The sequence below is a fragment of the Natator depressus genome, chromosome 3 (genome assembly GCF_965152275.1).
Source record: "Natator depressus isolate rNatDep1 chromosome 3, rNatDep2.hap1, whole genome shotgun sequence".
Lineage (NCBI taxonomy): Eukaryota > Metazoa > Chordata > Testudines > Cheloniidae > Natator > Natator depressus.
In genome coordinates this window covers 208,389,419-208,404,108 of record NC_134236.1, presented here as the reverse complement: position 1 = coordinate 208,404,108, position 14,690 = coordinate 208,389,419, and the positions used below count along the sequence as shown (strand labels likewise).

At 50.1% G+C, this 14,690-nt stretch overlaps 1 protein-coding gene across 4 annotated transcripts in view; it reads right to left on the bottom strand.

The window, feature by feature from the left end:
• Nucleotides 1-1,367: 1,367 nt before the first annotated feature.
• The window catches only part of SYNDIG1 (synapse differentiation inducing 1), a 135,974-nt gene continuing 122,651 nt past the window's right edge, over nt 1,368-14,690 (bottom strand). For 3 of the 4 annotated variants that reach the window (XM_074949834.1, XM_074949836.1, XM_074949835.1), the window contains exon 5: nt 1,370-1,875. Coding sequence is in view for 1 of the 4 variants with exons in the window: in XM_074949837.1 (XP_074805938.1) it covers nt 1,828-1,875 (48 nt within the window). In the remaining 3 variants the exon portion in view is untranslated. Of the gene's footprint in view, nt 1,876-14,690 lie in introns of all 4 variants that reach the window. The other variant, XM_074949837.1, reaches the window with a different exon arrangement.

Genomic DNA, 14,690 nt, shown 5'->3' with positions numbered 1-14,690 from the left:
GTGCTAATGGGGCAGGTTCATGCCATGGAACGCCGATTCTGGGCTCAGGAAACAAGCACTTTCCAAGCACAAGACCGGTGGGACCGCATAGTGTTGCGGGTCTGGGACGATTCCCAGTGGCTGTGAAACTTTCGCATGCGTAAGGGCACTTTCATGGAACTTTGTGACTTGCTTTCCCCTGCCCTGAAGCACATGAATACCAAGATGAGAGCAGCCCTCACAGTTGAGAAGCAAGTGGCGATAGCCCTGTGGAAGCTTGCAACGCCAGACAGCTACCGGTCAGTCGGGAATCAATTTGGAGAGGGCAAATCTCCTGTGGGGGCTGCTGTGATGCAAGTAGCCAAAGCAATCAAAGATCTGCTGATATCAAGGGTAGTGACCCTGGGAAATGTGCAGGTCATAGCGGATGGCTTAGGTGCAATGGGATTCCCTAACTGTGGTGGGGCCATAGATGGAACCCATATCCCTATCTTGGCACCAGAGCACGAAGCCGGTGAGTACATAAATCGCAAGGGGCAGTTTTCAATAGTGCTGCAAGCTCTGGTGGATCACAAGGGACGTTTCACCAACATCAGTGTGGGAAGGCCGGGAAAGGTACATGACGCTTGCATCTTCAGGAACCCTGGTCTGTTTCAAAAGCTGCAGGAAGGGACTTTATTCCCAGACCAGAAAATAACCGTTGTGGATGTTGAAATGCCTATAGTTATCCTTGGGGACCCAGCCTACCCCTTAATGCCATGGCTCATGAAGCCGTACACAGGCAGCCTGGACAGTAGTCAGGAGCTGTTCAACTACAGGCTGAGCAAGTGCAGAATGGTGGTAGAATGTGCATTTGGATGTTTAAAAGCGCGCTGGCGCAGTTTACTGACTCGGTTAGACCTCAGCGAAACCAATATTCCCACTGTTATTACTGCTTGCTGTGCACTACACAATATCTGTGAGAGTAAGGGGGAGACGTTTATGGTGGGGTGGGAGGTTGAGGCAAATCACCTGGCTGCTGGTTACGCGCAGCCAGACACCAGGGCGGTTAGAAGAGCACAGGAGGGTGCGGTGCGCATCAGAGAAGCTTTGAAAACCAGTTTTATGACTGGCCAGGCTACGGTGTGAAAGTTCTGTTTGTTTCTCCTTGATGAAACCCCCCGCCCCTTGGTTCACTCTACTTCCCTGTAAGCTAATCACCCTCCCCTCCTCCCTTCAATCACCGCTTGCAGAGGCAATAAAGTCACTGTTGCTTCACATTCATGCATTCTTTATTAATTCATCACACAAATAGGGGGATAACTACCAAGGTAGCCCAGGAGGGGAGGTGGAGGAGGGAAGGACAAGGCCACACAGCACTTTAAAAGTTTAAAACTTTAAAACTTATTGAATGCCAGCCTTCTGTTGCTTGGGCAATCCTCTGGCGTGGAGTGGCCGGGTGGCTGGAGGCCCCCCACAGCATTCTTGGGCATCTGGGTGAGGAGGCTATGGAACTTGGGGAGGAGGACGGTTGGTTACACACGGGCTGTAGCGACGGTCTGTGATCCTGCTGCCTTTCCTGCAGCTCAACCATACGCTGGAGCATATTAGTTTGATCCTCCAGCAGCCTCAGCATTGAATCCTGCCTCCTCTCATCATGCTGCCGCCACCTTTCAGCTTCAGCCCTCTCTTCAGCCTGCCACTTACTCTCCTCAGCCCACCACCTCTCCTCCCGGTCATTTTGTGCTTTCCTGCACTCTGACATTGTCTGCCTCCATGCATTCATCTGTGCTCTGTCAGTGGGGGAGGACAGCATGAGCTCAGGGAACATTTCATCACGAGTGTGTTTTTTTCGCCTTCTAATCTTCACTAGCCTCTGGGAAGGAGACGATCCTGTGATCCTTGAAACACATGCAGCTGGTGGAGAAATAAAAAGGGACAGTGGTATTTAAAAAGACACATTTTCTAGAACAATGGGTACACTCTTTCACGGTAAACCTTGCTGTTAACATTACATACATAGCACATGTGCTTTCGTTCCAAGGTCGCATTTTGCCTCCCCCCACCACGTGGCTAGCCCCTCCCCCCTCCCCGTGGCTAACAGCGGGGAACGTTTCTGTTCAGCCACAGGCAAACAGCCCAGCAGGAACGGGCACCTCTGAATGTCCCCTTAAGAAAAGCACCCTATTTCAACCAGGTGACCATGAATGATATCACTCTCCTGAGGATAACGCAGAGAGATAAAGAACGGATGTTGTTTGAATGCCAGCAAACATACACTGCAATGCTTTGTTCTACAATGATTCCCGAGTACGTGCTACTGGCCTGGAGTGGTAAAGTGTCCTACCATGGTGGACGGAATAAGGCTGCCCTCCCCAGAAACCTTTTGCAAAGGCTTTGGGAGTACATCCAGGAGAGCCATGAATGCCAGGGCAAATTAATCATTAAACACGCTTGCTTTTAAACCATGTATAGTATTTTAAAAGGTACACTCACCAGAGGTCCCTTCTCCACCTGGCGGGTCGGGAGGCAACCTTGGGTGGGTTTGGGGGGTACTGGCTCCAGGTTCAGGGTGAGAAACTGTTTCTAGCTGTCGGGAAAACCGGTTTCTCCGCTTGCTTGCTGTGAGCTACCTACAACCTCATCATCATCATCTTCCTCGTCCCCAAAACCTGCTTCCGTGTTGCCTCCATCTCCCTTGAAGGAGTCAAGCAACACGGCTGGGGTCGTGGTGGCTGAACCCCCTAAAATGGCATGCAGCTCATCATAGAAGCGGCATGTTTGGGGCTCGGACCCGGAGCGGCCGTTCGCCTCTCTGGTTTTCTGGTAGGCTTGCCTCAGCTCCTTCAGTTTCACGCGGCACTGCTTCGGGTCCCTGTTATGGCTTCTGTCCATCATGCCCTGGGAGATTTTGACAAATGTTTTGGCATTTCGAAAACTGGAACGGAGTTCTGATAGCACGGATTCCTCTCCCCATACAGCGATCAGATCCCGTACCTCCCGTTCGGTCCATGCTGGAGCTCTTTTGCGATTCTGGGACTCCATCATGGTCACCTCTGCTGATGAGCTCTGCACTCACCTGCAGCTTGCCACGCTGGCCAAACAGGAAATGAGATTCAAAAGTTCGCGGGCCTTGTCCTGTCTACCTGGCCAGTGCATCTGAGTTGAGAGTGCTGTCCAGAGCGGTCATAATGGAGCACTCTGGGATAGCTCCCGGAGGCCAATACCGTCTAATTGTGTCCACAGTACCCCAAATTCAACCCGGCAAGGCTGATTTCAGCGCTAATCCCCTTGTCAGGGGTGGAGTCAGGAAATTGATTTTAAGAGCCCTTTAAGTCGAAAAAAATGGCTTCATCATGTGGATGGGTGCAGGGTTAAATTGATTTAACGCTGCTAAATTCGACCTCAACTCCTAGTGTAGACCAGGGCTGAGGCCCCGCCCCCAAGAACTTCCCCCCCACCCCCAAACACTCCGGTCCCAAGACCGGAAAAGCTCTGTGCCCGTGCTGTGGGAGCAAGAGCTCCTCCAGCCCCGGGACCATGGTGGGAGGGAAATTTTTCAGGGGGGCCCAAATTGGCTGGGGCCCCTGGGCATGGGCCCCATGGGCTGTGCTGTACCCCCTCCCTGGCAGCGTGAGGTTCGGGGAGGCTGATCCTCCTCCAGCCTCCATTACACGCTACCCATGTCGGGGCCCTTCTTTGCATTCTGAATTTGTCTAGCTTCAGCTTCCAGCCGTGAGCTTTCGTTCAGCCTTTGTCTACTTGATGAAAGAGCCTTCTGCTATGAGCACCCTTCTCCCCAGGATGATAGTTGTACACTGTGGTCAAGTCACCTGGAACAGCTTGGTCTGTCCCCTTTAAGGGGAGCAGGGTTCAGGTCCCGCCAACCCTTTTCCAAGGCCAGCCCCTCTCAGACCAGGCATGCTGGGACATGTAGTTCCCTCAGGAGTGTGGGGAGTTGTAGTCCTGAGGTGCTAGCCGGTGGTAATCACATGACCACCCACCATGTATATATAGCAAGCCTGTAGCTTTGTTATTCAGACCTGTAGAGCAGGGCAGGTTCTGCAGAGCCCCCCCCGGCAGGGGAATGCCTCTGGGGAGCAGGAGTCTGCTGAAGGAGAAATCCCAGCTAACAGGCCCTGGGAGGAGGCTGGCAGGTGTTGACTATAATCCTTGTGGTAATGAGCCAGATCCAGAAGGGGAGCAGTGCTGTGTAAACACCCGCTGTGAGGGTTTGTGGTGAGATGGAAGGTAAGTTGAGGCAGCAGGTGGGCCCTGAAGCCAGATCAGCAGAGCACGTGTTGCCATCACTTGCACAAATGAAATGCACTGAGCTCCTGAACCCTCCCTGTGGAGCAGGATTTCTGCCCTTGACTCCTTCTTGTAGCTCTTCTCTCTTCTGTGTGAAGAAGGCTGGGTCCTTCCCTTGAAATGCAGCTGCTCATGTGATCTGTCCTGTCCTGTGCTGCTGGGAGACCCCCCCAGGCCCTGGGGTGCAATGGTTGTTCCACCACCTTTGCAGGGAAAATCCCTGCTGGGGCGCTCGGGGGTGGGACCTGGCTCTAGACTATCGTGTTGTAAGTTTACAGCAGCTATTTATCCTGATCCATTTTATAATCCGCTCACTGAATAAGCCTGTGTCTTGAGCAAGTGATGCACCTTGGGGGATTTCTGGGTGTGCCCTGCATGCTGTTTAGCTGCAGCGTTAGTGGCCCCAAAACACGGTATGATTTTGTTCGGGTTAATAGCTCACGTCGAAGCAGGTATTAGCCAAATTACTGGAGCTTTTGGACACCTGTACAAAATTCTCTCTTTTTGTTTTATTCAGGCATTTTTCCAAATGACTCTAATTTTCTGGTTTTTGCCCCCAAAATGCAGTTCCTTTATCTCTTAATGGCTTGTAATTTATCAAAGTCAAGAGTTAAACTACAATTCCCATCAGTATAGCGCAAAAGCCAAATTCCGGTCCCCAGGGTGCGTTCTCTGGGCTGGCTTTCTACTCCCAGGGAGCGTACACAGGGCAAGAGGACTCAAACCTGGGCTAGGCTGTGCCAGGTCCTGGATGGGTGCAGAGGTGCTGGGGGAGAGGAGCTTCCCTCCCCGTGCCCCTCTGTAGGGGCCAGACACAGGGCCCGACGCTGCTCTCGCTCACACTGGTGCGGGCCTGCCACATTGCAATCAGTGGAGTCGCTCTGGGGGTAGATGCAGGAGCACGGAGGAGCAGAACTTGCACCGTGGCCCCAGCCAGGGCCCTGCTGCAGGGCGAGGGCAGGATGTCCCAGGCAGAGCTGGCCCCTGCCATAGGCTGGGTGGCCTGCGCAGGTGAGTCAGGGGATGGAGGTGCAGGGCTGGCCCCACCGCCCAAACCACCTAGTGCCACTGCTTGCCCCCTAAATGTTCCTCTGTCCACGCTCCACACTTTGAAAATCTCTGTGGGGCAGTCATGTGCCCCCTGGAACCTTTAAAGTGTGCCCTGGGCCCCCCACTATCAACTGTTATGTGTCACCTCTGCCCCCTACCGGGTTTTTTTTCTGTCTTTTGTCCACCCCATTTTTTTGCCCCTGTGGCTTTGTGCCCTGGGCAGCTGCCCCTCTCACCCTGCCCTGGTTACAGCCCTCACGTGCACTGTACGGAGCTCACATAAGATGCTTCTGTGCACTGCTCAATTTCCAAAAATACCACTTAGGTAAATGAATATGGAAATCATGCTTGGGATAAAATTTGAATATTTTAATTTCTGCAGCTGATTTATATTATGCTGTAATTAAACTATATTCCCATGACATGTGTAACGTGAGGATGGTAGTAATATGAAAAATTAGTAATTAAATCTAATTAGTTCAGTTAGCAAACGGCAGATTCCAGGTGAGGAAAGGCTTTGCAAGTTGCCCAGGGAAAACAGAAAGGCGAGAGTCTGTTAGGAAAAGCTCCTGGCTGGCTGTATAGACGATGGGAAATGGTAGGAAACTAATTTGGGAGGATTCCAGGGACGGGGGGTGTGGAGTGTAATTTTATTGAAATAGCCTTCACAAAACAAGCAGCCCTGATGATTCTCTCCATCCCCCGTCTCGATTACTGTCCCATCCTGTTCTCTGGCCCTGCTGACTGCATCTTGTGCTGGTTAGATCCGCTCAGAATGCGGCTGCAAAGCTGCTTTTCCCCTAGCCTGGTGCTTTGACCCTGTCGCCCTGCTCTTTGCACCCCTCCATGGGGTCCCCCTTCTCCGGTGCATCAAATGGAAGCTGCTGGTCATTGCTTTCAGGGCCCTTTCCAGCCCATCCCCAGCGTTTGGATCTTTCATTCACTGGCGAGATGTCAGTCCCTGCCTCCGCTCTACCAGCAAGGCCAGCCTTCACCCCCCACTTGCTCCATTTCAGACAAGCCCCAGCTGCAGTCCCTGGTGCTTTGGAGAAGCTCCCCAGACACCCACAGAGCTACCTGGTTATTCTTCAAATCCTTCCTGCAAATTTTCCTTTGCTCTGGCACCTCCAACCCACTTGGCATTAGGTAAGCTGTTTGGTGTAAAGCAGTGGTTCCCAAACCTCTCTTTTGCGGACCACTTGAAAATTGGTGAGGGTCTCGGCAGACCACTTAATGATCTTTCCAAATGTTTGTACCATTAGCTACCTGTTGTAAAGCGCTTTGCATAAAAGCGCTATATAAAAAAACCCTTCATAATAATTCACATTTTTTTGTTCTACAAACAAAAGCGCACAACTCATATTTTAAAGTGATGGATGTGCCCTCTCTCCCCTGCCACGGCAGCCCCTGCACTGGGGCTGAGAAGGATGGGGGGGGGGGGGTCCTCCCCTGCTGCAGCAGCTACTGAGCCAGGCTGGGAAGGAAGGGGGTCTCTCCCTCTCACCCCCGCCATGGCAGCCCCTGAGCTGGGGAAAGTCTCCTCTTTCTCTGGCCGCTGCAGCCCTGCACATCCCAAATTCTCCCCACCTCCTCTTCTCACCCCACCTTACATATGTATCTAAGTAGGTGGGTGGTCCTTCAGTCTCTTGTGTGCGGCCACCCAGGTGCGCACCTTAGAGGGAACTATCCGCGGACCACCTGAACGGAGCTCGCAGACCACTGGTGGTCCATGGACCACAGTTTGAGAACCTCAGGCTGTGGTCTTTACACGAATCAAGATGACCAATGTTGTCTCACTGTTTCTTTGTACTCCCCACCTGTATCCATCTGTTGACTCTCATTTTATACTTAAATTATAAGCCCCTTGGGGGCAGGGACCATCTTTTTGCTCTCCATACAGCACCTAGCGCAGCAGGCTCCTGGTCTGTGACTGGGGTTTCTAGGTATGTAACTTTGGATTTTAAATGTTTTCAATTAATGTAATTGAATTTGGGTATTGGTGTTCTAATTTCTTTAGGTTTCAGCCTCCAGGGTGGTTACAGAAACTTAATTTAGTGGAGAAGGCTGAGTGGCACAGTGAGTGATAGAATTCAAAACAGTTAAAGCAAACGGGTATCGCAATGTAACCGTGCACTGCATTTTATACTCCATTCTGAGATGAAATGGTGCATCTGGAGTGATAGGTACCTGGATGAGACGAATGGGTCACAATCCATCCTCTGGTAGCTGAGCACACTGAGCTTCACTGAGCATGCCACCCTTTTTAATCATTTACAATAACACTCTGTAATTAATTAGCATTAAGCCTGCCTTTTACCATATCTGTATTTCTGCTACCCTAATTAAAATACCTTCTACTCCCTCACTGGCTAGTTGATATTTAACATCTGCATAAATGCCATTCCAATGACTATCAATACAGGTTGCATTCTTCCAAAATCCTCCATGTTGCATCTGAAACTCTTGTTAAGCCAGGTCCTGTTGTAAGCATGCTTGGTTCGATCTCCTCACTTATTTCTCGCTTGCCCCTGAGCTGGCTCACTTCATTCAGAATTTCCCCTGCCTCATTATCAAGCTTAAACTTCGGCCCAAAAACCTTTACTCTGCTTACATTTTAGCATAATAAGATGGTAAACAAACATCACTTTTACAGGTTAGCTGCTGCTGTACAATACCAATAATTGCTATTGAAAACCCGAGAAAACAAGCAAGCATTCGCACGGTTTGGGGGTTTGTATCCAGGAAAGACGTTGGGGTCTACTGGTTGACAGCTACTAGACTTGATGTACAGCGCTGTCACGCTTTAATGAAGACCCTCTAAGCCAAGGGGAAAGCTTCTCCCGTCAGCGTAGCTAACCCACCTCCCCGAAAGGAGGAAGCCACGTCGACTGGAGAAGCTTGTCTGTTGGCACAGTGCTGTTGACACCGGGGTTAAATCGTATAACTACGTCGCTCAGGGGGTGGCTTTTTCACACCCTCGAGCAATGTAATTATACCAATAGAAGTCTATAGTGTAGACCTGGCCTTAGTCCCCTACCTCAAGTGATGGAGGCTTCTGCTCTTAGACTGAGGTTTATTTCCCTGTGGACAATCCGGCTGGGTTTGTTTTGCGTGAGCTAGGCAAAGTAATTTGGAAATCCTCAGACCTCCTATGCTACACCCATTTTCTTCAAGAGAGTAGCTGTCTGGTGAAGCAATTGAACTGTGTCTCAGAAATAGGTACTAAAGCCAGGTCCTGTGAATTAGAACCGGTAATAGCCGGGCCAGTGAGAGACTGCTTTATCTGCAGTGATCAGGTCAGCACCAGGTTATCCCCAAAAGCAAACTACCCATTAGAATGGACGCTGGCTATTTGCAGGGCTAGTGAAAATTGTGCTCCCCAATGAAGAGGTTAGCAAAGGGCAGAAGAAATGAAGTGCATTTAATTGGAAATGCCCACCAAGGTATGAAGATGGAATATAAGGAGACACAGTCAGCAGGGACCCCATTTGTGTTTACAAAAAGAAAAGGAGGACTTCTGGCACCTTAGAGACTAACAAATTTATGATGCATCCAATGAAGTGAGCTGTAGCTCGCAAAGCTTATGCTGAAATACATTGGTTAGTCTCTAAGGTGCCACAAGTCCTCCTGATCTTTTTGCGGATACAGACTAACACGGCTGCTACTTTGAAATTTGTGTTTAGTAACTGTGGAGGCAGATACAACATAATTCAAAAGGGTGAGGTGTCATGCTTGCAAGAAAAGCAATAATTTTGCATGTGGGTTTTTCTCTTGCATAAATTGCAGAAGCAAGATACGTGCACGAGCATACCACTGGAGTGCAAAGCTCTGACGACAATGATATGGGAACAGAATTCTTTGTTGGATCCTCTACCACATCTGCAACACTCAGCTAGGGACTCTGGGGATAAACACAGATAAAGGATCCGAACTGATACTCCAGGTCTTGAAGTTCCATGGCATGTTAAAACTGATAATTAAGCTTGCTTGATGTAGCAGACACACAACGAATCCAGTTGCAAAGCTGCTATGTCTGTAGTTATTATTTATAGTCCCATAGCACTTAGACAGCTCAGGCTGCTATCAGCCCTCATGGTGCTAGGCACTGTAAAAACACAGAACAAAGATGGGAGGAGCTTAAGGACCTACCGCTCAGTAAAGTGGGAAACCAACCCGAGCTGTGCGTGCTTGGGTTGAAGAGCAAGCTGAAAATGCAGATGATCATCCGAGTGTATAACCTGCCCATGCAGCAAGATGCAAAAGACCTTCTTGAAGAACTCAGCGAGGCTGTGCCCCAGCGACACACGAAGGATGGAACACATGACACTGACACAGATGCCAGGGCACCATCAACAATCCACGCACCACATTGTCATGTCGTTAACACAGAGAACGCACACCCTGCACTTGACATAGTAAAATTAGAGCTTATTCAGTGACTTCAGACACCAGCTGTATGGTCACTGCCCAGTTTTATTGCAGGCTAAGAAATTGTAGACATTGGCAGGATGCCATCAGCTGGGAGCTCTGCTCTGTCAGATCAGCTGAGGAGGTCATGTCTAGACTTCAAAATGCAGGCATGACTTCAGATTTGGATGCAAGCCAAGGGTTTTGTTGGGCTGACTTGCTAGAGAAAGAGTAAAGCTCGGCTCCTTCAGCTCTCCTGTGGGGAAATGTGCTCTCAGCTGCTGCTCTTTGGATCGGTGTCTGGGCACTGGAAAACCCATCCCCTTTCTGGGACTCCAGTTCCCTTTCCATACGTTGAGTTTTGGGGCAGGGACTTTTCTTGCTGTGTGTCTGTACAGGGCCTAGCACACTGGGGCCTGTAAGTCCTACAGTAATAATAATAATCCATTACCTGTGCTGTGCTCAAGCATCACGACCCATCTCTGGGAGGATCAGGCTGAGGTGGGAGTAGTTGCAGCCTGTGGGCTGCTTTGTGGCATTAGGGATGATCACCACAGGGAGAGCAGTGTAATGGGCCAAGGAAAAGAAGCTTACATTGGCCAGGAATGACCGATCCGTTGGGCTGAATGAGATCAGTCTCTGGCATGCAGGAGATATACGCAGTGACCGAGAAGTCTGGCTGGATCCAAGGATGGTTGAGGTCATTGTACCCATGGAAATGCCCCCAGAACCAGGCGCTTGGCTGAGACGCAGGGACATGTTAGTATAGCCAAGCAATTCAAATCTAATCTCCAGGCGTTAGCTTAAAGTGGGAATCGATTTAGGATCTGCTTTAGGGGCTGTCTACGCTGCCGCTGGCAGTGAGCCTCCGGCCTGATTAGACACCTAGGCGCCAGCTCCGCTTGAGCTAGTGTGCTAAAAATAGCAGTGGGGACCGGCTGCCTGGGTACAAGTGCACCTGACCTCCTGGGTCCGCCCTCAGGTGGGCAGCCCACGTTGCTGCCCATGTGGCTACCGTGTCCATGCCACTCTCTTTAGTGCGCCAGCCCGAGCCAAGCTAGAGCATCTCTGCCCACCTGGGCGCGAGGCTTGTGCCCAGCTGTGGTGTAGACGTAACCGTTGAGTCTGGGATCTGAAGTGGAGCCTGGAGATCCCATCTCTCCATTTGCATCCCTGCCAATGCTAGGGAAAGTTGTGAGGTGAATATGGAATTGAAGCATTAGAGTTAGCTAAGTTTGGTTAATGAAATACGTGCGTGTGCTGTAAAGGGAGGCCCTGCCTAGCTACTGGAAGGAAGGCCTAGAAAATAAGCACTAAAGGCAGAAGAAATGAAGTAGGGAAGATGTCTGAGTCAAAGCGTAACTGAGATATGGGGAAGTGCCTAATAAGGACTCTGACCAACAGGGGTGACTGCAGACGGTTTTCAATAAGGCAAAGAGAGAATCTGTCTTAAAACGGGCCAACATGCCATTCCCACCCACACACCAGCGCTAAAGCCTGTGTGAGCCCAGGTACAATGGGAACACTGGGCAAGGAGGAGGGAGGAAAGGCCTTGGGGAGAAAGGAGGTTGTAAATCTAATCTGGATTCAGACTGGAAATAAGGATAACCTGTCTCTGGTCTTCATCTGAAGTCAGTAATTGGCAATGACATCACTTGTTTGTTAAAGGGTATAAAAAAGTGAACTCCTAAAGCGTTCATTGCTAACATCTGCCTCACCACCTTGGGGCCGACCCATATGGCTCTAAGCACCCCAAGTTTAGCTATTTGTAAGTATCTTGATCAAATGATTATAAATGTTTCGTTACTGTTTGGATGTAGTAAATGCTTATTATTCAGGCATGTTTTAAGCAAGTGTATCAGTACCGTTTGGATTTAATGAGGAATGTATGGTTAAATTAGTGTTTGGTGATTTCCCATATTAATTTCCAAAAAAGTCAATAGAAATTTGTCTGGAACACTTATTCCTCTGGCCCTGTGAGATCCTGCAGTCTGACACTTCTTTTTTTTTTAAATGCAAAGGAAAGAAAGGGGTGATTTTTATCCTTAGTCCTGGGTCCATAGCTCTGTCTAAAAGTATCTACACTGCAGTAAAAACCCCCTGGCTGGCCCGGATCAGCTGACTCGGGCTCACAGGGCTCAGGCTGCAGCGTGATAAAATTGCAGTGTAGACACTGCAATAAAAAACCCATGGCTCTACAGCATAATTAAACAGCCCCTTCGCCCGAGCCCAAGTCAGCTGGGATGGGCCAGCCGTGGGGTCTACTTGGCCCTGTGAGGTGGGAGGGTCCCAGATCCCAGGCTCCAGCCCGAGCCTGGACATCTATGGTTTTGTAACCCTGCAAGCCTGAGTCAGCTGACCCAGGCCAGCAGTGTCTGTGTGGTGGGTCTCTTATTACAGTGTAGATGTGCCCTCCGACTTCCAGTGGCAGGTTTGTGGTTTCTGGGTGAGGTAATTTTTATTGGACCAACTTCTGTTTCTTCTCTACAGCAGTCACATGGGAGACCCCAGTTGGCCCATCTGTGGGTCTCCTGGCTTGCTAGGTCACCATGGCAGGTTTTCTCATATGCTCTATTTATAGCACCCAAAATGACCCTTCCGCATTGGGTTCCAAAAGCTGATTTGATTCTTGGATCCAAATGTCTCGGGCCTTGAGGACTTTAGCCATTGCTCCAGCAAAGGAGGATGAATGATGTTCTGCAGAGATGCAGCCTGTCCAGCTCTCTCATGCAAGGACCTTTAGCAGTTCAGCTTTCAGGCTGGTCTCTTAGAATTCATTCATTACAGGATTACAGGATTTTTCTTTGTTCTTGTGTCAGGAGAAGAAAAGACATTAGCTCTAGGGTAGAAAGACTGGACTAGCAGGTAAAGCACTGGGATCGAGGGCTGGGTTTAGTTCCCAGCTCTGCAACAGACCCTGTGACTTGGGGCAAGTCACATCATTGCTTAGTGCCTCAGTTTCCCTGTCTGTAAAAGGAAGATCATAGTTCTTCCTTTCTCCTGTGTTTAGACTGAGCTCCATGATGCAGCTGCTGCCTCTTACTAGGGGTGTGTACAGTCTCTCACACGTGGGTTGATGTGAGATGGGTCTTCCAGGGGCACCCTCAATATAAACAATGGCGGAAAGAGAAGACACTTGAAAGAGGGAGTGAGAGGCCAGGAGTCGCTCTGACCCATTGGCTGGGACTAGCTCCAGGTGCTCTGCCTGGCTTTGGGAAGTGGCCCAGCGGGTCTGTTGGCTGGCTGGCCGAAGGGTACCGGTGGGGAGAGGCCAGCTGACTACATCCAGCCACAGTGGGTGACCCAGCTGAGGATTTGCAGCCCACCGTAGCAGAGCGCTGGAGGGGAAGACTCCAGTCCCCTGGCCCATGGCATAGGCGATGGTGGCTAAATGCAGAAAGGGCAAGTTCAAGAGGGGCTCATTGGGAGCTGGATGGCTAATGTGAACTCGCTGAGCTGCAGCAGTCCGGATCGCCCTCCTGGATTCATGGGAGCCGGCCCGCTGGGGAGAATCGGGCATTTCTTTGCTAAGCTTCGGGTTAATGCTCAAAGCGCAGTGCCTTGTGCACTGGAGGCACAAGCAGGCAGCCAGCCTGGCAGCCGCAGATCTGACACTCATGGCGGGGAGACAACTTCCCCCAGGCAGCAACTTTATTCTCCAAAGCTCAGGCAAGAGAAAAATGAAATCCCCAAGAACCAGCCTCCCCTCTAACCCAGTGTGTCTTTTCCGCCCCCTCCAAATGGGGCTGGCTACTGTGACCAGCGCAGGGTGGGGGAAAAAAGCTAGATCTGACTCTCTTCCTCCCCCCGCCCCGCCCCCATCAAACTGCCTTTCCCCACACCGTCTGCCTGGCTCGTTCAGCAGCCCCTGGGCTGCAGAGGACCCCTCCAGACACAGCGATCAATCCGTTCCAGATCAGCACTCTGCCCCACACCCTCGCTGTCCCGCTCTCCCGCAGCCTTTGCTTCAGGCTTTTTCTGTCTCACTTTGGACTTAGTGCACTCCCGGATGGTGTTCAAATACCACGGGTGTGGTCATGGTCTGAGAATCGAGCAAAATCCTGCCTTGTATTACAAGGATACACCAGATGCATAAAGGGACCCAGGGACCATATGGCTGTGAGTTTAGCAGAAAAGCCTGTGTCGAATTGAATACAGGTTTCAGAGTAACAGCCATGTTAGTCTGTATTCGCAAAAAGAAAAGGAGTACTTGTGGCACCTTAAACTAACCAATTTATTTGAGCATAGGCTTTCGTGAGCTACAGCTCACTTCATCGGATGCATACTGTGGAAAGTACAGAAGATCTTTTTATACACACAAAGCACGAAAAAAATGGGTGTTTACCACTACAAAAGGTTTTCTCTCCCCCCACCCCACTCTCCTGCTGGTAATAGCTTATCTAAAGTGATCGCTCTCCTTACAATGTGTCTGATAATCAAGGTGGGCCATTTCCAGCACAAATCCAGGGTTTAACAAGAACGTCTCGGGGGGGGGGGGGGTAGGAAAAAACAAGGGGAAATAGGTTACTTTGCATAATGACTTAGCCACTCCCAGTCTCTATTCAAGCCTAAGTTAATTGTATCCAATTTGCAAATGAATTCCAATTCAACAGTCTCTCGCTGGAGTCTGGATTTGAAGTTTTTCTGTTGTAATATCGCAACTTTCATGTCTGTAATCACGTGACCAGAGAGATTGAAGTGTTCTCCGACTGGTTTATGAATGTTATAATTCTTGACATCTGATTTGTGTCCATTTATTCTTTTACGTAGAGACTGTCCAGTTTGACCAATGTACATGGCAGAGGGGCATTGCTGGCACATGATGGCATATATCACATTGGTGGATGTGCAGGTGAACGAGCCTCTGATAGTGTGGCTGATGTGATTAGGCCCTGTGATGGTGTCCCCTGAATAGATATGTGGGCACAGTTGGCAACAGGCTTTGTTGCAAGGATAGGTTCCTG